At 36.3% G+C, this 22,486-nt stretch overlaps 1 protein-coding gene across 3 annotated transcripts in view; it reads right to left on the bottom strand.

Annotated features, from left to right (window-relative positions):
- Positions 1 to 1,772: 1,772 nt before the first annotated feature.
- The window catches only part of ZNF654 (zinc finger protein 654), a 120,582-nt gene continuing 99,868 nt past the window's right edge, over positions 1,773 to 22,486 (bottom strand). For all 3 annotated transcript variants that reach the window (XM_043995324.1, XM_043995325.1, XM_043995326.1), the window contains 3 exons: positions 10,555 to 10,696; positions 2,763 to 5,085; positions 1,773 to 2,144 (listed from right to left, as the gene is read on the bottom strand). In XM_043995324.1, coding sequence (XP_043851259.1) covers positions 2,137 to 2,144; positions 2,763 to 5,085; positions 10,555 to 10,696 — 2,473 coding nt within the window. In that variant the 3' untranslated portion in view covers positions 1,773 to 2,136. The remainder of the gene's footprint in view (positions 2,145 to 2,762; positions 5,086 to 10,554; positions 10,697 to 22,486) is intronic.

The raw sequence follows: 22,486 nt of genomic DNA, 5'->3' as shown, positions 1-22,486 counted from the left end.
CATGGTGATATGTTTGGCTACTTAAGTCTACAATTTAAAAAATGTAGAAAATGTGGCCAAAGATACAAAACGAACACACATATAATTAAACCTACAATCCCTATGCAAATGTGAATTTCAGTGCTGTCTGTAAATAAATCCTATATTTGATTTCTATAGATTTTAATGATCTTTTGTCACATAAAACAATTTGATATTGACAGTCTAAGAAATCATTTTTACACCTAAAATTAGGAAATATTTTCTGGATCACTTACATTGAATACTTGAGTCAGAAATCCTATTTTTGTGAAGTCTAGCTTTGGTCTTAAAAGAAAAATGTCCAATGTCTCATATCTTTATCAATGAACTTTATACTGTACATATTATGTATCTGGGTCAGATACATCCACCTACCCCAGAAAACCAAGGCTTTTTTAAGAAAAATTTGATTTAGGATTTTTTGTTTGTTTGTTAATGTATTTTGGGTAGGTTGGTTTCTGGCTTTTAGATAACATTATATTAAGGATAAGTGTGGCTGGGTGTGGTGGTACAGACCTGTAATCCCAGCTGCTGGGAAGGCTGAGGCTGGCAGATCTCTTGAGCTTGGGAATTCTGAATTGCAGTTAGCTATGAATTTTGGGTGTCTATATTCTGTATGGCATCAGTGTTAGAAGTCCCTAGAAATCAGGGTGGGAAAGAGGGTCATTACGTTCCCTAGGGAGGGGTGAGCAGGTGCAGGTCATAAACAGAGGTCAAGACTCCTGTATAGTCGGTGGTGGGATCATGCTCATACTGCTGCACTTCCAGCCTGGACAAGTTGTAAAGTCCTAGAATTAAATTTTTTTTTGAAAGAATAATTAAAAAGGAATGTATGCAAGCCTCCATTAAATGAAAACAGTATTTGAGAGTATTAATTCTTTTAGAACTTTCTCTTTAGTTGTTTATTGGCAGTTAATGTTAAAACCTCTCATAAGAAATTACTGGCCATTACTGTAATGATACCTATATTCTTACAGCCAAAATTCTGTTAACAATTCTCCTTATTTTAGGATGTGATTAAAAAAATATTTCTATTTAGAAAGTCCAAATTTATCATTGTATAATTAGTAGTGGAGCATTAAATAAATGGTTTCTTACCCTAATCCTATTTAATATATTTTTAAAGGTAACTTTTGTCTTCATAAGACATCATTTAGATAATTCACACCAAAAGATAATGTGTGTGTGTGTGTGTGTGTGTGTGTGTAATGCACAAATATACACCTGAAACTTCAATTTATTGTTTACACGACTTTATTCTTCCTGTTAGCCTTCCTTTGATTCCCATCCCCTAAAAAGTTAATTTTGTAATTTCATAATAAAATTGTATTAAAAGATAACTTGTCATTTAACTTCATTCTGTATTGCAAAAGTGGAAAAGTCTTATTTTGTTTTAAATCAAAAGTCTGGACACATTTTGGCCCTAATTTCCTGGAATTTTATTTTAAAATTCTGATAGGTCACCCAGCCAAGATTTTTTCCACATACTTTAATTTACACTTTGTGGAAACAAGTTTTTAAAGGCCATTCCCACAAATTTTAAGGGATAACATGATAACAAATCATCAAGGTGGGTTTCTTTATCTTTCAATTTCCAAGAAAATCACAACTGGCTAGTGATGTCTTCATACCATGTTTTATCAAGAAGTGAAGGACATTATTTATACACACATAAAAAAGAAAACAATACTGTTTGGAAAATAGCTTCTGAATTCTTTAAAATCCATCTTTTGTTTTTTTCTGTTTCTTTATAGATTCACATTATTCCTTTCTTTAAGGCCACAGCTACTTTTCTTCTTGGGTTGAATGCTTCTTTATGAGGTGTTAATAAGTTAAACTGCATGTGCTGCTGTGCTTTGATCATACACTCTTATAGTGTGTGGTCTTCTGGATGACTGGTACTTTGGGATCTTTGTAGTAACCCTTCTGGAGTCAAAACTGGCACATCTCCTCTGTGAGTTCATTCTAGAAAATGTGCTTTTTCTTTATATTGTTCTTTAGTAATCTGAGACCACTCTATGATTAAGGCCAACTGGGAAAGAGCAAATTGATGATGCATTTTTTTGTAGTGCTTTTTTTTCACACCACTCCTTGACAGACTTCAGTGATATTTTATCAGGCACCTGTAAAGAAGCACATGCTTGTTAATTTCAGTTTTGTAGCTACACAATGGGGTTTCCAAAGCGGAATACAGATTGATTCCAATAGATCCAGTTCTTAGAAGTATACAATTTAGAGCTGGAAGTGACTGCAAACCTTACATCATCAAGTCAAAATCCCTTACTTTAAGATGGAGAAGCTACATGCCAGAGATGTCAAGTAACTCACTCAAGGTGACACATGCAGAATCAGCAAAGCCAGGATTCAAACCCAGGGCTCATGACTCCAAACTCATTGCTCTTTCCACTATATTCCTTTGTACAGCTCATAAAAAGCAATTCTCCATCTCTTTAATTTTCCCTTCATCTATCAAAGCCGTTTTTAAAACAATTCTCAACTATTTCAATGCTTCTCTTTTGAAGACAGCACCTCACCAGCTTTATGTTTTGATAAGCAGGAATGTTTTATTTCCATCAGGATCACTGTTTTAAATTCTTCTCATCTTATTACACTAAAATGACACTACCTATACTGAATATCTGTGGTTAGTACAATTCTTTTGTCCTGGTACAATTCCACTACTACTTTCCACTTATTTCTCTCCCGCCTCCCCTCCACCCAGTACGTATTATATGACTTACTTTCATCATCTGAGTCGAATCCAAACAGCGTCTGACATTTCTTTTGTGCAAGGTGAGCCTCAAGTGCTTCTGAGTTACAGTAGATGGTCAAGCAGTTGCCACATCTAAATCTCTCTGACGACGTGCTATGAACACTATCTTGATCAGAATGGGCATCTGCTTTATCAGACAGAGTTTTTCTACGTTTTGGCATACTGATGTACCGTTCATCAAGGTAACTGGGGGGCAATGGTCTCACATATGGCTTGGTTAAAATTAAACCATATGAAGTATTTTCAGTTGGTGGATTTGGTTTGGAAGGTGACTGAGAGACTACTACTAGGGGACTGTGTTCTTGTGGTACTATTTCAACATTCTGTGAAATGGAACCATTTTCTGTCCTTGTTCCACTCGTCTCACTTTTCAGGGCAGTATCTGATGAAACCAAAGATGTCTGCTCTGATTCGCTGTGTCCATTGACTAATAGTTGGTCACTAGTAACACGACTTTTTTCAGAATTTGGCTCTACAACAGTCATCTTTTGGTCTATGGAGCTTATAGCTGAAGCAGTGCCATCAGAAGAATGGTCATTCCCATTCTGAACTACACTGTTTGTCTTCTTTTCAACACTTTGTATATATGTCTTTGGTTCTGTAGAATCTTTCCTTGATTTCCAAGTGGGAACTGGCAGATCAACAGTTTCTTTTTCACTACCAGATAAGTCTTTTTCCTGACTCTCACACTGAAGTTCTGTAAGAGCATCCAAAACATTTCTACTTGTTTCTGCAGAAGATTCTGGTGTTGGGTTTAAGTAATGCTGAGCTTCGTGTTCATATAGTAGAGGAAGCTCTTCAAAAAGCTCATGGCATTCTGGAAAATTACACTGAGCCTGAAAAACATTGTGACTTTTTGTATGTTCTGCAAGCTCGGTTGACAGCTTAAATCTCTGATTACAGCTAAAATGTAAACAAAAGTACACATTTGGATATATATGTCTCTTCAAATGATCTATAAAATGCTGAGAATCCTCAAATTTCCGCTGACAAAATCGGCACTTTCCTTTGTTCCACTTCATTATATGTTGCTGTACCTTCAAATCAGTTGGGTGAGCTTTTCTTGCATGCTTATTCAGAAATCTTATTTTTTTAAATATTCTGACACATCCATTAGCAGGGCACTTGAAGTTTTCTTGTTGATCCACAATATCCAGATCTTTTTGAGGGCAAACAGTTCCATTTATTTTATGAAGTACTGGAGTCTCTAGATTGAAATCATCATCATCAATACATCTGGGTAAACTTTCAGTGGTGAGAAGTTCTGGGGCATTGTTTAGAGAACTTTCAGGACTGCCATTTTTAATGACATCATGAGGTTCACACATAAAATTCTTAGTCACTTCAGCCACTTGCTCAAAAATTTCTTCTTCCTTGTTTTCATTGTTATATTCAACAGGAGTTTCTATTTCATTATCTTTAATATCTGAATTTCCATTTTCAAATGAAATGGAAGCATTAGAACAATGTATTTGTTCTGTCATAGAAATTTCCTGATCTTCCTGTTGAACTACAGCAAAGTGCTGTCTTTGTATTTTCTTAACATGATTCTTTAAATGCTTCAGCATAAGTCCTCTATTCCTAAATTTTCTACCACATATTACACATGAAAAGCTGCCCTTTTTTTGGTGAGCCTGTGCATGCCGTACAATGTGACCACCTAGAAATTCTCTATTACACAACACACATTTATGTCTTGGAACATTACGGTCTACCTTAGAAGCATTAAAAGTTGTAAGGTTTTTCTTGGTATTACCATGACCTTTGGATTCGGCTCCAGAGACATCTTCAGGATCATATTCGCCATTGCTCAGATCCATAAGAAGGACTAGCTCTTCATCTAAAACCTGTGTTTCCATCATCTTCCCAGGATGACTGGTAGCATTTTCCAGTGTATTTTCATTTAAAAATCCAGCTGCTAATTTATCCCTCAGTAATGCTGCACAATTTTGTTTAATCATAATGAAATTCCAAAATTCAGGATCAAAAAACAACCCCTTTTTCAAAATTGGGAGCAATTCAAAACGAACACGATTCTGGACAGAACTAGTGCATTCATTGTACTCTTCATCTGGATGTTTATAGAGCCGTTCAACAGTATAATAAGATTCCAAGGAGCGCTCAAGAAAAAATACCGAGAGTGCACAAATCCTGAGAATCTCCAAGTCATTTGGCAAAAAATGAGCAATCGTTTTATAAATTAGACATTTAGTATTTGGATCATCCTGAAGGTCCAGTTGCAGAGCACATCCACATATTTCAACACAAATTTGTAAGCCTTCTACTTCAACCTGAAGAAAGAAAATTTTATTTTATTACTATATTAGAGTTTTATTTTGGCACTACACAAATTGAAATAAAAGCACAGCGAACAGTATCTCATTTATTTTCCCTTTCAAATTTGTCCTCTTCCAATTTCCTTGTAATATAACCTTTTTAAAGGTGTTTTAGTAGTCTTGAAATAAAAGGAAATGTCTATTACATCAAGTATATATATATATATACACACTTGTACATATATACCTATATACTTGTACATATATACAAGTATATATATATATATATATATATAGCACTTGTACACACAATATGTTAGTCTATATATATTTACACATGCTAGAGATAGATAAAAACACTTCATTATAACATCTGTCAATACTTATTCATGGAGCATTAATAAAATAAGACAAGTAACAATTCAGTGAGACAAGTAAAAATCAAACTGAAATATAAAAGTTGAGACAGATTAAATATTAATGGAAGAGCAATGAAACTTATTTCAACTATTAATGCTTAAAATTTAAAAATGCAATCATTGTTTAAAGCCGTCAACTTTATATTTCCATATGAAACTAGACAGCTATATGATTCTCCCTTTACCAATAAACATCATAGAATGTGTCAGAGAATATTTCTGCCAAATTTCTAAATCCCAATAGTGGGATTACATTTTCTGGCAGCTAAAGTACATAAACCAAGTTTCCAGCATTTTAGAGAATGTTGTGTGGCAAATATTTGGTGGAAGCAAACAGAAATTACAACTCACATTTATATAATGGATAATATGTTACTTAATAATAGGGTTTTAAAAGACTCAAATATTTAATAGAAACTTATTCATAAATGGTATTAAATAATTTTATATGTTGCCTGATTATTTGCAATATAAAGTCTATCTGCAAATCATCAGGTGGGTCCTTCTAAATGTGAGGGGAAAAAAGTTTATTTTAAGAAGTTCAAAATTAAATGAAGTACCAAAAATGTGACTAGTAATGAAAATATCAAATGATAACTTATTTGAGAAAAACAGAACCGAAGAGAAGATACCTGAAATATCTTTGAATTCAGGCTTTGAAAACTTGTTTTGGTCACTTGAAAGGTAGTAAAATTAGTTCTTAGATGAATAGGGTTCACTTATTATCTTTATTTCAAGATATATCTAATGACCTGAAAGGTGTTGAATACTCTAAAAGCTTCCTAGAGAGAAGCTGGCATGACTCAAAGGCAAACAGATAGCAGACTTCTGTATTTAGGACTTAACAGGCATGTATCTAAATTCAAATGATGCAATCAATTATTGTAACACATTTTGAATGTATCATCTTTCAATTTCCCTTCCTAAGTGGCTGAAATGTAAAAATAAGCTACAATGGACACTTGCCGTCCGTATTCTAAACACATTCTGTAGTAATTTTACTTGTTTTTATTAGATGATTTGCACCTAGTCAAAGATTTAATAAACATTTGACAAATCTGAATTTCTCGAATTTAACTCTCAGATGATAAAATAAATAACAAAATGACAAGACCTCTCAATAGTACTGTAATATGATTATGGATGGCCTTAAAATGTTTATATTATGAAAACCAGGAATACAATAATTTCATATACATACTAATGACAGATGTAGCAATGAACATGTGGTAAGTATAGAGTAGCTATGACAAATGAAAATTTACCTTAAAGACTCCTCATTACATGTATTAATCATACACAAAGTTGGTTAAATGGAGCCACAATGAAATATAGGGGTGCTTTTCCTCTCCATATCTTTGTGTTCAAAATTCAAGCTAGAATTTTAGGGAAGGAATTAAAGAATCTTCAAGATTCTGTTTGATATATATGTTAAGGCCCATATTGAGAAACATACCCATTTGATAATGGGTCAAGGCCCCTTGATTTGGGGCTTAAAAATTATTTTTACAACATGCTGAATACTAAGAATCACAAAATTTGAAACCATCTATACACATTCAATTAACTGTTGGCATTCTAAATGTAAGATCCTTGTCCAGCAACCAGAATGAACATTGAACTGGAAGAAGTCAATTTTATCTATTGACTTTTATTATAAGTAAAATCAGAAGAAAGAAAGGAAGTTGTGGCTATATGGAAAGACTGCCCACAAGTTCTCCCTGGAGAGGTAAATAAAGGATATAGCAGAGCTGGTTTTATCATATGCCCAAAGGCAACAGGAAACATCATTTCATGGGACACCTGATCACTTTGAATTTCAGAGCTCATAATAAACATTTGTAAAAAGACCACTATGAATTGCACTATGAATTGTGTGCCAACATCTGTTGCAGAGGATGAGGAGGTAGAGAAATATTATGAACACGAAAAGATCCTCCAGATTAAACTATCAATTACTTTAAAACTCAGTTGACTTCAATGTAAAAACAAACATAAAGGAATGACTGTGGAAAAAAAAATTGTTTAAAAACATTGCTCAGGCCCAAGAAACAAAGAGAGGCCAAAAGCTTCTAGATTAAGCAGAAATCTATGCTTATATGGGGCGGCTAGGTGGCGCAGTGGATAGAGCACCGGCCCTGGAGTCAGGAGTACCTGAGTTCAAATCCGGCCTCAGACACTTAACACTTACTAGCTGTGTGACCCTGGGCAAGTCACTTAACCCCAATTGCCTCACTAAAAAAAAAAAAAAAAATTAAAAAAAAATCTATGCTTATATATACTCACTCACTAAGTGAGAGTTGGAGGTACAGAACATTTAGAGATACCTCTTGACCCCTCCCTCCATTCCCCAATGAAGTTAATTATAATTTAACAGACAGGAAACGAATTAGCTACCAATGTGGAAAATCACTTTGAGCCAACTGTCTTTGTACAGTCAGGTCAGCAACTTGTTAGAGGGACCCCTTCACCCTACGCCCCTCAAATCAATATGAAATTAAAAGAATTTAATGAGATGATGTTAAGCAAAAAACAACTCTTGCCTAACCTATTTAAACAAGCTTTTGATGCCTCTAAATTAAAAATGAATAAAATAATAGATGTTAACATTTATTAATTTTTTCTGTTAACTACTTCCTAAGGAAATGTAACTAATATAAATCAATTATCACAAGAGGAAAACAAAGGAGCCTAAAGATTTTCTTCCTCTTTACTAAGGAAAGAGACATGGCAATTGGGCTTAGAGTATAAACCCATTTGTAAAAGCTTAAGGAGTAAAATGGTGAAAGATTATGCACTGTATCATCTCTTAAAACAGGGAGAAGTGGGGGAAGGGTAAAAATTAGTTTCTGGAGAGTGGTGTATTAGGATATGACAATGTAAATAATGCAATAATAATAAACAATTAGGCTCTCAGTAAGTCTACTCAGTTTTTAACTAGTTCTGGAAAGCTGATGAGAGAACCACTTATTTCAGATCACTTTAAGAGTATCTGAAGATGAACCTGGAATGACAAAAAACATGAAAAAGATCTGTCCAGATGTCTATTTGATTAAAAATGTTATTTGAATATCAGCCACCTATTCTAGACCCTACTGTAATAGTCCCCTATGTGCTGCATGACAAAGTAAAAATAACATTAAAGATGTGATTGGGGGGAGAGAAAAATTTTGGAACTAGAAATCTTATGAAAACTAATGTTGAAAATATCTTTACATGTAACTGGAAAATAATAAAATACTTTTGTGATAAAAAAAATTAAAGAAAAATTGAAATGGGAAGAACAGCCAGACTAAATCAAATATATACAATGGAGGTTTATGCTAGAGGTGACCCAATTCTGAAGATGCTAGGTGACAGATTTTCAAAATTCTGAGAAAGGAGAAATAATGTGCAAACAACAAAGGTGACAACCAACATGCCTACTTTTAAAAGGCAACCTTTCTAAAAATATAAAATACATTTAACCTTCACACAAAAATGTAAAAATCAGCATCTTAGTTAAAAACCAAGTAGACTGGGAGCCTAGTTGTTCCTATGATGTTTGGCTTTTAAAAATTGTTTTATTATTGCATTGTTTACATTATCATATCCTAATATACCACTCTCCTGAACACTTCCTTTAATAAAATATTAGGGGGAAAAAGATGGTGCCTTTCAAATATGATATTCTATAGCAGACTATATGTTTATAGTCACATAAGTGACTAAAAGGCAGAGAAAACAGAAGATATTACATGCTTAACTGATTTTTAAAAAATTATTTGAAAAGTAAAAGGCCATCTTAAAAGCTCTTTTCCAACACTGTTTGCCATGAATATATTATTTATACAATATTCCTTGAGAGATACAATTACAGATAACTTTGATGAGTGTGTGCTTATTAGATGAAGTGAAGGAAAAAAAAAACAGGGAGAAATGTACTTCCCAAAGGTGTCTGACACTATAGTGGGAGATATTCAGTCTCAAGTCCAAATGGAAGAGATTCCATATAGATGCTGGGGTCCTCCAAATGCTCCTATTTTCAGATGGCATTGCACAGACTGTGTCAAGCTCTGGAACACTGCAAAGCTTCCTAAATGAAATCCACAATCATTCAGAGGTTGATCTAAATATCTATACAGGAAAAGCCAAGTGGATGAAGAATGTCTATTTTAAGACCATGGTATGCAGTTTAATAGATAGCCTATAGAGCTGATAGAGTGGTCATATATCTTGGTCAGTTACTGTCAATGGACAACGAACTGGGTCCAGGACTGAATAGCAGTGAACTGAATTGCATTTGAAAAATTGTGTAATGCTTCTAGTGACCTCAAGCTTTTACCTGAAATGAAGGCACATTAAAGAAATAAAAAAGGCAATGTGAGTCCAGTGATTTTACATATCTGCAAAGGATGGAATATCAAATGGAATGTTGAGAGATTTAAAGAATGGTCTATACTATGATGGGTCGACCTACTGTGAAGATTTTCTAGAAGGTCATGAACAACACTTGTACAGGATGAAAAGATGTGGATAATTTCTGATTAGCAGTACTGGAGTAAGTAACCTTATTATAAGATTCATCAATTAGTGAAGTAATGAGTTTTAAAAGATTTTTATTTTTAAAACCACCCTTAAGTTCAAGACAGTGAAATCTGATTTCAAAATTTGTTGTAATTTAGAATTTTACTATTTTTGAATTAAGCTTCTCTTTAGAGTTACTACTGTACAAACAAGCTAATCTGAAAATTAGATTAGTTTCTGTATATAGGCTTTAACATACAAAATAACAAATAGGTTTTTTTTTTAAATGTTGGGGAAAAAACCAAATAAGATTTTGGCATAAAGCTAAAATTTTGTCCTTAGACAAAACTGCGTCATGAGTGAATGGCAAAATAATATTAAACTTATTTTCTTTCCACTTGAACTGTCTTTGCATGTATACTCCCCATGTTTATACCATAGAATTATATAAAAGGAATGTTAAGAATACTTAAATTCTCTACCTCTTAATAATTAAACAATATTCTCCATCAGTAACATATGTTGCATTTGAAATGCAAAATTAAAGAAATGTATTTACCTCATCTTTTATTATTTTCATGAAAGGAAAAATGACTCTCACATTAGTTGCTGTTCTTAAAAGCTGGTAGCATTGGTCTACAAAAACTTGCTTTGAAGGATTAGATTTAAGTTGTAGTTTACTCCATATGAAAATCAAGTCCCTGTAAAAGAGAAAAAAAATATATCATTAGGTTTAATATTAGCTATATTAGCTGGATGGAAGATATGCAAAGTAAGTGGAAGTGGTACATAATTTGAGATTTGGAAGGGACCTCAGAATTCATCTAGTCCAACCCATACATGAAAGGAATTACCACTTAAGATATTTGACAGGTGGTTGTGATTATTCATATCAGTCTCCACCTTGCTCTTGCCATCAGATATGGGGCAGAAGCTGTAAAAATAGAAAGCAATGGAAGTCCTCTGGTGGTGGGGCTCCAAGCTGGATCAGATATTGGCAAACATAAATTCTGATACTAATTAAGAGGTCTTTGATGTGTGTATGGAAAAATTTTCAAATGAGGTTCTCTTGCTGCTGCTCAATAATCCTATACTCTCCATGACTCCTTATTTCACTTCATTACATACTATTCCAAACTTTTTCTTTTCCCATCTTGCCACCAAAGAAAACACCACCCTCCAAAACAAAACAAAACAAAACAAAACAAAACAGCCATGGTGGAAGACCTACCCCTTTCACTACAATGAGAAGCCAGAGTCTAGCTCAAGTGAATTCAGTACCCATTCTCAATTTCTCAAGCTATCTTAATTCAACACCCTTGCTTCCTTCCCCCTGGTCACAGATATCCTAAAGATTCTTAACCCTTGTGTTCTCAATCCTACTTCAAGACTTAAGTAGAGGCTCATCCCTTCTTTTTAATATTTCTTTAATTTCTTGATCACCACTAGACTCAAACATACTACAGTTTCTCCAATGCTTAAAATTGTTTCTTAGACTTGTCTATCTTCTCTCCCTCAATGTCAAACGTTTTGGGGAAAATGTGTCTACAACCATTTGACCCACTGACTCATGAGCTCTCTTGCAATCAAGCTTCTGCCCCCACCATTCTATCGGAACTGCTGTAAGACCATTAATGATGTCCTAATTGACAAATCCAATAGCCTTTCTGACCTCCCCCCTGCCCCACATGTTGACATTTTGCAACTTTTGACCATCTCTTTCTATAAGATGCTCTCATCTCCCTCTACTTTTCAAAGACACCATACTCAATCTGACCGTGTCTCCATTCTGATCTCCAGTCTCCTTTGGGAAGAGAAGTGCCTCCTTCCATTGACTAATGAACATTTTCATCCCTGACTCTAAACACCTGTAGGTCATCATCCAAACCCCATACTTCACCCCCCCCCAACTAAGCAATTCCTTATTCCCATCCCTCTCAACCCTTCCAATGCAAAGATACAATCAAACACTACCTACCTCTTCAAGTGTGCCCTATGAAATGCCTGTTCCATAGGCAACAAATTTCCCTTCATCCTAAGTTTTTTCCTCTCTCATTCTTTCCATTTACTAGCTACTACTGAAATCTGGCTCCACACTAATAACAAAGCTTCTCTGACTACCCTTTCCAGTACTGGATGCATGTTCACTCTTTCCTCTCAGCTCACTGGCCATGGTGGGAGTGTTGGTTCACTCCTTGTTCTTCATTGCCACTTCTAGGCTCTTTCCCTTCCTCTATCACTGAGTATCCTTTGAGGCACATGCCATTCATATTTACCACCTAATCAAAATCTTGGTAGCTGTTGTCTATAGATCTCTGGGGTACTCCCCTTCCTTCCCCAATAAGTTCAGTGCATGATTCAACATTTTTCTCTTCTGCCTAACTCGAGTCCTCATACTTGGGGACTTCAACAATACTGACTATTCCTCAAATACCCTAACCACTCAGTTCCTCAACCTACTTACTTATTCCTCCACCTCACTATAGCCACACACAGCAATGGTCATATTCTTGATCTTGCCACCACCCACAAATGAACTATTTCCACATTCAAGAATTCCATAATCCCCTTCTCTGACTATAATTTAGTTTTTCACTTTTTCTGCCTTCCTTTACTGAAGGGTGATTCTTTGCATCTAGACCTTGATCCCTCAGTTCTCTCCTAGGCCATCTTCCTTGCACTAATTACTCTCTGTTCTTTTCCCCATCTTGACCCTTTGGTGAACCAATTTAACTCTACACTGTCCTTCTCTTGAGTCCTAGGCCCATGATCATTTCACCTGCCAAGCCCCAGACTTGTATTACTTTCACTGTTTACTGCCTTTGCCTCTGCACATGTGCTGCTAAACACTGGTGAAGAAAATCACACATTCTGACTGGATCCACTAAGATGTTATGTTACATGACCTCAACTGGTTCCTCATTGCTGCTAGGCAATAATATTATGCCTCTCTTCTCAACTCACTCTCCCACTCTCCAGAAACTCTTCCAAACCTTTTAATCCCTCATCAAATCTTGTATTCTTGACCTATTCCTATTGTCTCAGTGGAGAAACATGTCTCTCATATTTTATAGAAAAAAATTTAAGCCATTCACCGTGAACTCTCTTTTCTTCCCACTTCTTCATCTCTTATCACTCAGATACCTTCTCCCACTATCTTCTCCATCTCTGATAAAGTATGTACCTATACTCCTTATCAAGGCTAAGCTCTCTACTTGCTCAAGCAATTCTATTCCATCCCATTTCCTCCAACACCACTCTACCACTTATTTTCAATCTCTGCCTATTTCCTACTTCCTTCCCTACTGCCTACAAATATGTTCATTTCCCCCCATTCTCAGAAAACTTCACTTGATCATTCCATCCCTACTATTGTCCTCTATCTCTTCTGCCTTTTGTAGTTAAACTCCTTGAAAAGGCCTAATACGTGCGTCCAGTTTGTCTCCTCTCATTTTCTTAACTTCTTACAATTCAGCTTCTGATCTTATTCCACCAAAACAGCTTTCAAAGTTACCAATGATTTATTACTTGCTAAATCCAATGGTTATCAATCCTCATTCTCCTTGACCTCCCTTCAGTCACTGACACAGTTGATCATGCTCTTCTCCTTGATATTCTCTTTTCTCTAAGTTTTCTCAAACATACCTAATCTTGTCCTCTCTCCTGACCTCCAATTTTGAATCTCCAACTGGGTTTAAGGCATTTTGAACTGAATGTCCAATAGACATCTTAAAGTCAACATGTCTAAAACAAAATTCATTATTTTCCCCCCAAACACTTTCTACTTCCTAAATCCCTGATTACTATATTGGGCAACACCATTCTCTCCATCACTCAGGCTCACAACCTAGGCACTGCCGTCAGCTCCTCACCATTTCTTAACCCATATATCCAATATATCCTTCCCATATATCCATTCTGCTGTCAAGGCATTTTGATTTCACCTTTTCAATATCTCTCAAATATATTACCTTCCCTCCTCTGATACTGCTATCCTAGTACAGAATCTCATCACCCCCTTGCTTCAAGTCTCTCCCTACTCCAATCCAACCTCTACTCAGTCAAAAAAGTCATTTTCCTAAAGTGCAGGTCTGACTATGTTACACTCTTCACCCCCCAATAAATTCCACTGGTTCCCAATCAACTCCAGGTTCAAGTACAAAATCCTCTATTTGGCATCGAAAGCCCTTTATAACCTAGCTCCCTCCTACCAAGTCTTTTATCACCTTATTCCTATGTACTCCCCAATCAACAAATAAGACATCCCATCTCTAGGATCTTGGTATTTTCTCTGGTTGTCCACCATAACTAACATGCTCTCCTTCCTCATCTCTCTGCCTACTGGCCTTTCTGGCTTCATCTGACCTTTCCTAACCCCTCCTAATTCTACTTCCTTTCCTCTGCCAATTATATAATAACAAAACACAGCATATATGTATACATATACACACACACATATATTTTGTGCATACTGATCTGTTTCTCATCTCCTCTATTAGATTGTGTGTTTCTCAAGTGCAAGGACTGTCTTTTGCCTTTCTTTGTACCCCAGTACTTAGCAGAGAGCTTGACACATACCAAGTTCTTAATAAGTGTTTACTGACTAACTTCAACTCTTATCCTACTTTTCAGGGATCCTGTCTCTTTTCTTCTTAACCCCTTTATGTAGGTGTTTCCCAAGGATTTGTCTTCTGTTCTTTGATTCTTCATTCTTCCTCTCCTGTTCACATCCAGTTACCCAAATCCTATTTATTTTCACTGAACACACCAACTCCCTATCTGTCCAGAACAGGACTTTTTTTTACCTCTCATTTAAACTATTACAACAACCTCCTAATACATCATCCAGCCTTCACTTTTTCCCATTTCAATTGGGCCATGACACTATTATCAAAATAATCTTTCTTCTATTCACATTTGTCAAGACACTTGTCTGTTCAAAAATCGTCATATTCTTTGTTGCCAATCAAATAAACTTCAAACTTATCCACCTAGTATTCTAGGACTGTCACAATTTGGAAACAACCTATCTTCTGAGCCTTCTCTTCTATCATTTTCTTCCCACACAGTCTAGATATATTATAGCCAAACTATTTCCCTATCCCCCCACCATGAAAATGTATGATGTTCCTATAGCTGTGTTTTCATTTAGGCTGTCCTATATGCCTAAAATACCCTCCCCTCCTGTTTTTTCACCTAAATTCCTATTCCTCTTTAAGTCTAAAAGAAAAGTTCCCTCTCCTTAAAGAAGATATCCCCAATTCTCATGGTTAGTAACAAATAACCTTCTCATGCAAACCTCAGTGAGTAGTTTTAGTTTACATAGTATTCTAATATACTATGTAGTAGTATACATTATAGTCATTTGTGGTTTCTTATCCCCCTACTAAACTATATATTCCTTGTGTAGAGGGACTGTCTTACGTAAACTTTGGGGTTTTTTTTGTTGTTGTTGTTTTTGGTGAGTCAATTGGGGTTAAGTGACTTGCCCAGGGTCACAAAGCTAGTAAGTGTGAAATGTCTGAGGCCGGATTTGAACTCAGGTCCTCCTGACTCCAGGGCCGGTGCTCTATCAACTGTGCCACCTAGCTGCCCCGTAAACTTTAAATTGCTGCCAATACATAGTAACTTGTTGCTTGGTGCAAGTAGGGAATTAATAATGGTTATTGTATTTTTGTCATGGCAGTAGGCAGGAAAAAAAAAAAAAAAGCATGTGCCCTGGAGCCAGGAAAGATCTGGGTTCAATTGCTGCCTCCAGGCAGTATGGCTTCTAATCTCATGCTCCTGCCTGATTTTCAAGCTCCTTTGGGAAGAGGAGTGGCTCCCACTCAATGATGAACAGTCACACACCTGGCCATACACTATACACCCAGTGATATTGAATGCCTGTAGGTCATCACCCAAATCTCATTTCCCATTCCTTACCTCCTAATTCCTTATTTCTATCCTCCTTCAATCCTCTCACCCCAAAATCCAAACTAAACACCATAGGCAACAAATTTCCCTTCATCCTAATTCTTTTCCTCTTCTATTCCCTCCTTCCATCTTTGACCAATCACTGAAACCAGTCTCCTCCCATATGACACAGTGCCACCCTTTCCAGTACTGGTTCCACCTTCCCTCACTGCCTCAGCTAACTTGTCAAGGCAGAGCAGTTGAAATAATCCTTGCTTCCCATTGCTATTTCCAGGTTTTTCTCCTGCCTCCAGCACTCAGTAACCTCTTCTTCTTTGAGGTCCATGCTATTCATATGTACCACCCAATCAAAAACCTGGTAGCTGATAATCTATAGACCACCAGGTCACTCCCCTTTCTTTCTCAATAAATTCAGGACCTCTCACAAATTTTTTCTCTTCAATTCCTACTCTCATATGAATATACTTCATAATATATATTGACTGCCCCATAAACACTAGCTACACTCAGTTCCTTCATCCTATTTATTCCCCATGACCTATTCCTCTACCCTGGCCTAAGCCACACACAAAGATGGTCATACTCTTGATCTTGCCATCAATCACAAATGAACTACCTCCATGTTCACGAATATCAAAATTCCCTTCTCTAACCATAATGAGTTGGCTTTTCAGCTTTCCGTCTGCCCTCTATTACAAAAGAATACTCTTCATCCACACTGAGACTTCCAATTGCTTGACCCCTCAGTTCTCTTTCAGGCCATTTTCCCTGCAGAAACCTCTTTCCTCTATTTTGACCTCTTGGTGAATAAACTCAACTCTACACTGTCCTTCTCTCTTGAAGTCCTAATGCTGTTACCATATCACTGGTAATGATCTACCTAGTCTCAGCCTTTGATCACTCCCACAATTTGCTGCCTTCACACCTATATGTATGAATGCTGTTGCATGAAGGTGAAGAAAATCATGCCTACAATCTGTGTCCACTGTAAATTTATAAATTGCCTGCTTCAAATCTCTTTCCACCTTCCATCCTCCATTCAGTCATCAAGGTGATTTTCTTCAAGTGAAGATTCAACCATGTCACCCCCACCCCACCCCAATTCCAGTGATACTTTGTTTAGTATTTAAAACTGTTCATAACCCCATCGCACCCCCCTAGCCCCTCCACTCCCACTTTTCCAGTCTTCTCACACCTAACTTTCCACTTCATATTCTTTGATCCAGTGCCACTGGCCTACTTGGTATTCCCCATACAAGACACTTTGTGTCTTGGCTTCTGGCATTTTCTCTGGCTCTCTCCCATGCCTGGAATATTCTCCCTCATCTCCATCTGACTTCCCTAACTTCTTTCAAGTCCACACCTCAATTCCATTTTCTACAGGATGCCTTTCCCAACTCTTCTTAATTCTAGTGACTTCCCTGTTTGTCTACTCCATTGGATTGTGATCAGGATTGTCTTTTACCTTTTTTTTTTTTTTTAAATACCCAGTACTCAGCACAATACCTGGCACATAGTAAGTGATTGATTTTACATATATTGGCTGTGTGAAACTGGGCAACTAATTCATTTTTCCTCCATCAGTGCTCTAAGCAACTAAGACTATACTTTGCAGAGAAAATGCTAACAAGCACTGGTAGATTCCTCACCCCGGACTTCCATATATCAATCTGTCCTTTGGCAGTATTTTATTGAAAGTTTTTTTTTTTTTGCCAATACTTGAAAACAGGCTTCTAAGGTTCAATTTTTTTTTCTTTGTGAGACAATGGGGGTTAAGTGACTTGCCCAAGATCACACAGCTAGTAAGTGTCAAGTGTCTCAGGCCAAATTTGAACTTGGATCCTCCTAACTCCAGGGCCACTGCGCCACCTAGCTGCACCCCCTCTAAGGTTCAATATTTTTAAAAATGTTATTTTCATTTCAAAATATAAATATTTTATGCTTCTGTAGATTAAGGTACTAGTACCATATTCAATGCAATATACTAAGTGTCAAAGTCTGTTACTGTGTAACAAATTAGTTCCCAAGTCAAAGTTTAAGAGCATCAGGTATTAGACAAATAGTGTTTTAAATCTGACATGCAACAAAGAAATGTTCATAGTTCTTTCCCTAAAGAAAATCTAAAGATGAAAGATTATGAAAAAAGCTAGATGTTTTAAAAATATGATTCAGGCAATAACTATTCATTCACTTAAGTTTTCTTTATGTTTATGTTTAAATGCATGTTGTTTGATAAAATTTTTTAAAATTTAAATGCCTTGTAGAAGTTAAACAGTAGTATTTTAAATATTATGAAAAGTGATTAAAGTAAATGTCTAAAGGAAGGCAGTATGGTGTAAGATAAGAGAACTCCCGTACAAGTTGGGAAAACCTGGGCTTCAAGACCTTTCTGTGACATAGCTAGGCTTGATGACCCTGGAAATGTCATTTAATTTCTCAGTGCCCCAAGCAATTCTTCAAGAGTAAAGCAGCCAGATGGAGGGTGGAGTACTGGGCTTGGAGTCAAGGAGACTCAAGTTCAAATGCAGCCTCACTTAGATAGTAGCCGTGGGATACCAGGCAAGTCATGTAACCTCTATCTGCCTCAGATTTTTTCAGCTATAAGATGGGCATAATAAAAATAGCTCCTACCTCCCAGAGTTGTGGTAGAAATGCAATGAGATAATATCTTTAAAGCACATGGCTGGCACATAAAAGATACCATATACAAGTTTGTTCCATTACCCCAAAAAGCCATAGTTACTGATTTGCATTGGTTAAGGGAGTTTCCTTGTTGGATAATCACTATGCAAATGAAATCAATGGTGTAAAAGGGGAAAAAGTTCTGAAATCAAAACAAACCAAAATACATTAATATATACAATTTGCTAAGCAAATAGGATGTTCCATTTAATCCACCAAATTAGAGAATTTTAGAGCTGGAAGATACTTTCAGAGATTATTCAATTTAACTCTTTCAATTTATAGCTGAACAAACCCAGACTGCTCAAAATCACAAATCTGATTGGTAGTAACAATGGGACAAGAATCCAGGTCTCTTTCTAGTCTAAGGCTCTTAGCCACTATATAGTGTTTCCCTTTTATACTTAAACATTGTTATATCTGCTTTTTATTTATTTTTATTTTTTGTGAGGCAATTGGGGTTAAGTGACCTGCCCAGGGTCACACAGCCAGTAAGTGTTAAGTGTCTGAGGCTGGATTTGAACTCAGGTACTCCTGACTCCAGGGCCAGTGCTCTATCCACTGTGCCATCTAGCTGTCCCTATATCTGCTTTTTAAAAAAAGCAGTAAGAGTTTCAGATAATCTAAACTGATAACAGTTTTATTCCCTTTTGGAATTGTTAAAAAAAGAATGATGGGTAAACCCGTTATTTCCCAGCACAATTGCCTATTTTTCTAAATTCTATTGAATTGAAAAGTTACTATGCTAGGTGACACTTGCACTGCTGGTCACAGGAAAGAGTTTAATTGTACCGTGGACACAATCTGCTGCAGAGTAGGTCTATCAGACCCTACTAGAGTGACATCTCCACAAAGATTTGCAATGTTTTTTCTATAACATCTTAGGATCAGGGAAGGAAGAAAACAATTAAAGAGAACCTAGCCTAGGAACTATTAACAGTTGTCATGAAAAAGTTCTGAGTTAAATAGTTTCTCCAAAAGTTCAGTTTCCTGGGGGCAGCTAGGTGGCGCAGTGGATAAAGCACTGGCCCTGGATTCAGGAGGGACCTCAGTTCAATCCCATCTCAAGACACTTGACGCTTACTAGCTGTGTGACCATGGGCAAGTCAATTAACCCTCATTGCCCCGCAAAAAAAAACCCAAAAACAAAACAAAACAAAAAGTTCAGTTTCCTTCTAACAGATTTTATAACTGGACAAACATAGGGTACATAAGATCATGTCAAGGACTGTCAAGGAAAAAAGCAATTCTATTTAGGAGCTAGGTCCAAGCAATAGATAGTTTTATGAAAGCACATAAGGAGAATCAGGTGGCTCTAACAATGGTCACACTGACCCTGACTGGGAAAGATGAACAGGGTAGTTTTATTTTACAATGGAAATAAGTAATCTTGTTAAGTTAAAAAAAAAAAGATTGGCTTTATGACAGAAGAAATTTAAAAAAACAACTGGATGGCTCATGTTCATCAACTTCTCTAGGTAGAAATATAAAAACCTCTCTATAGAGTATGAAGACCACCCCAGAAAGAATTCTACTTTAGTTAATATAGAAGTTTAAGACTTCCCTGGGGATGAACATAGTCTGTCCTAATCACACCATATCTGGAGTACTATGTTCAGTTCTGAGCACTAGAAGATGTTTTATGGAGGACACTGACAAGGAACAGATTTAGTAGATAGCCACCGGGATGGTGAGGAAACTGAATACATCATATACCTTTGAAATTAAAAGATGCATAGTTGGAGAAGAAAGAACTTAAGGGGAGTGAGTTATTTTTAAATGGCTGTAACATTAAAAGGGGTTAGGCTTGTTCTGCTTGACCTTAGATAAGAATGATAATGAGTGCAAGTTGCAAAGTACCAGATTTGGGTTTCAACAGGAGAACAATTTCTTAATAATGAGAACCTTCCAAAGTGGGTATGAACTCTTTCAAAAGGTAATCAGTTTACCTTCATTGGAGGACAGATGGCCAGTAATACAACTGGAGGCAGTGTAACAGGAAAATGCTGGCTTTGGAATCAAAGGACCTCGGTTACAATCCAGACTCTGATGCTTACTATCTACATGATCTCAGGCAAGTTCCTTATCCTCCCAACCTGCTTCCTCGACTGTAAATGAAGGGGTTGAATTAGATTACCTTTAATCTTCCTTCTAGCACCAAATCAATGATTCTATAAATAAATGCCTATTGAAGTGTAAAGGCTGGATTAGATGATTTCTGAGGTCCCTTGCTGCTCTGTAATTCTGTGAGATACAAATCTAAGAATAAGCTTTGTCCTTCAGGCTTCTAGTGAATGGAGAGGGTTTTTTCACTTAAGCAATAACTACTAGGAAAACAATTACCTGCTGGAAAATATACTTTAAAAAACATGAGTTAGGATAATGTGGCTAAAAGCAAATTATTTAACTTTTGGGGGGTTTGAGTTTATTTCACTTTTCACCCATAAAATAAGGTGGGAAATTTAAGGTCCTTTCAGTTCCAAATTCTGTGAAAAACATGTCTTAAAAAGACATAAAGAGAAATGTGTAGTGTCTGATGGGAATATGTTACAATAACTTCTACAATGACTGACAGCCTTTAAGTAGAAGGATAAGGGGCAGATTTCCTTACTTTGGAGAAATAAAAGGATAAAGTAGAATGGAGGCACATGTTTATTGATCATATAGTAAGGGCATATCATTTAGTGATAGTACTTAAGGACACTGGGGATAAATAGACTCCAATTCAACAGCAATGTCCCAAGACCTGTACCAGGACACCAGAGTACCTCAGAATGTTGAAAGGACATTTAGGTAACTAGTTTAAGTCCCTCCTTTGGGTTTTTGTGGGTGTCTTTTTCGTGCTTGGCATTTAGGTGACTAGGACATTTGGGGAGAAAATACCAATTTGGACTATTTTTCAGTCTCAGGAACAAATAATAAAAAGGATTGCAGATAATAAAATGGACAACTATGATCACAGAGAAAGCTGTCAAACAATACCCACATATTTAAAATTAGTAGGGAAACAGGTAACTGTGGGAGTGGGAGGAATCTTTGCAGCAAGTTTGACATGGTCTCCTTTCTAAGATTAGGAACCATTTTTCAATTGATAAATGGTGTAAGGATATGAAGAGAGATGGTTCCTATTCTTATCAAGGGAAGAAACCCAAGCTATTTAACATTAAAAAAATACTCCAAATCACTAATCATTAGAGAAATGAAAATTAAAGTAATTCTTGAGATTCCAACTCCTACTCAGACTGACAAAGAGAAAATAGGAACACTGATAGGTAATAAGCTGGTGGGCTTGTTAATCAGATATGGCAATTCTAGAAATTTGAAACACAAAATGTTTCTAAGCAGTGTGTGCACACTGACCCAACTAAACCATTGCTAAGCCTATACTAAAAAGAGATCAACAAAAGAGTAAAAGGTCTGATGTGTACAAAAAAGTATTTAGGGGAGGTTTTTTGTGTGTGTGATGACAAAAAACTGGAAAATAACGATATGCATATAAATTGAAGAATGGCTATGAATAAGTTGTGGTATATAAATATGATACAGTATCTGAGGACACATTGTCAAGTATGGCTAAAGAATGTGACCTCTGCACTACTGTGAACCGAAAACTCGGTGAAGGGAATAGGGTAATTAGATCATTAGATGGAGGCCTTTCCTGCTTGGATCAGGAGAAGGCTGTTAGAATATATATTTGGCTCCAGATTTTTGATAGGATTTCCTGAATTCAAGGAATTAGTAAAATTCAAGAACGTCAAATCAGGATAGCTTGGCATGTACCTCAGTAGCAAAGAGGCCTATTGCTAGTTTCTCCCATTTCTGAAATATGCTATTTATATTTCATCCTGATTTCAGGATTTTTTTGTATGACTGTACTGCTTGATGCTGAGGAA

Source organism: Dromiciops gliroides, chromosome 3, assembly GCF_019393635.1.
Source record: "Dromiciops gliroides isolate mDroGli1 chromosome 3, mDroGli1.pri, whole genome shotgun sequence".
Taxonomy (NCBI): Eukaryota; Metazoa; Chordata; class Mammalia; order Microbiotheria; family Microbiotheriidae; genus Dromiciops; species Dromiciops gliroides.
Note: the sequence above shows the minus strand (reverse complement) of the source record. Positions and strands in the feature narration are given on the sequence as shown.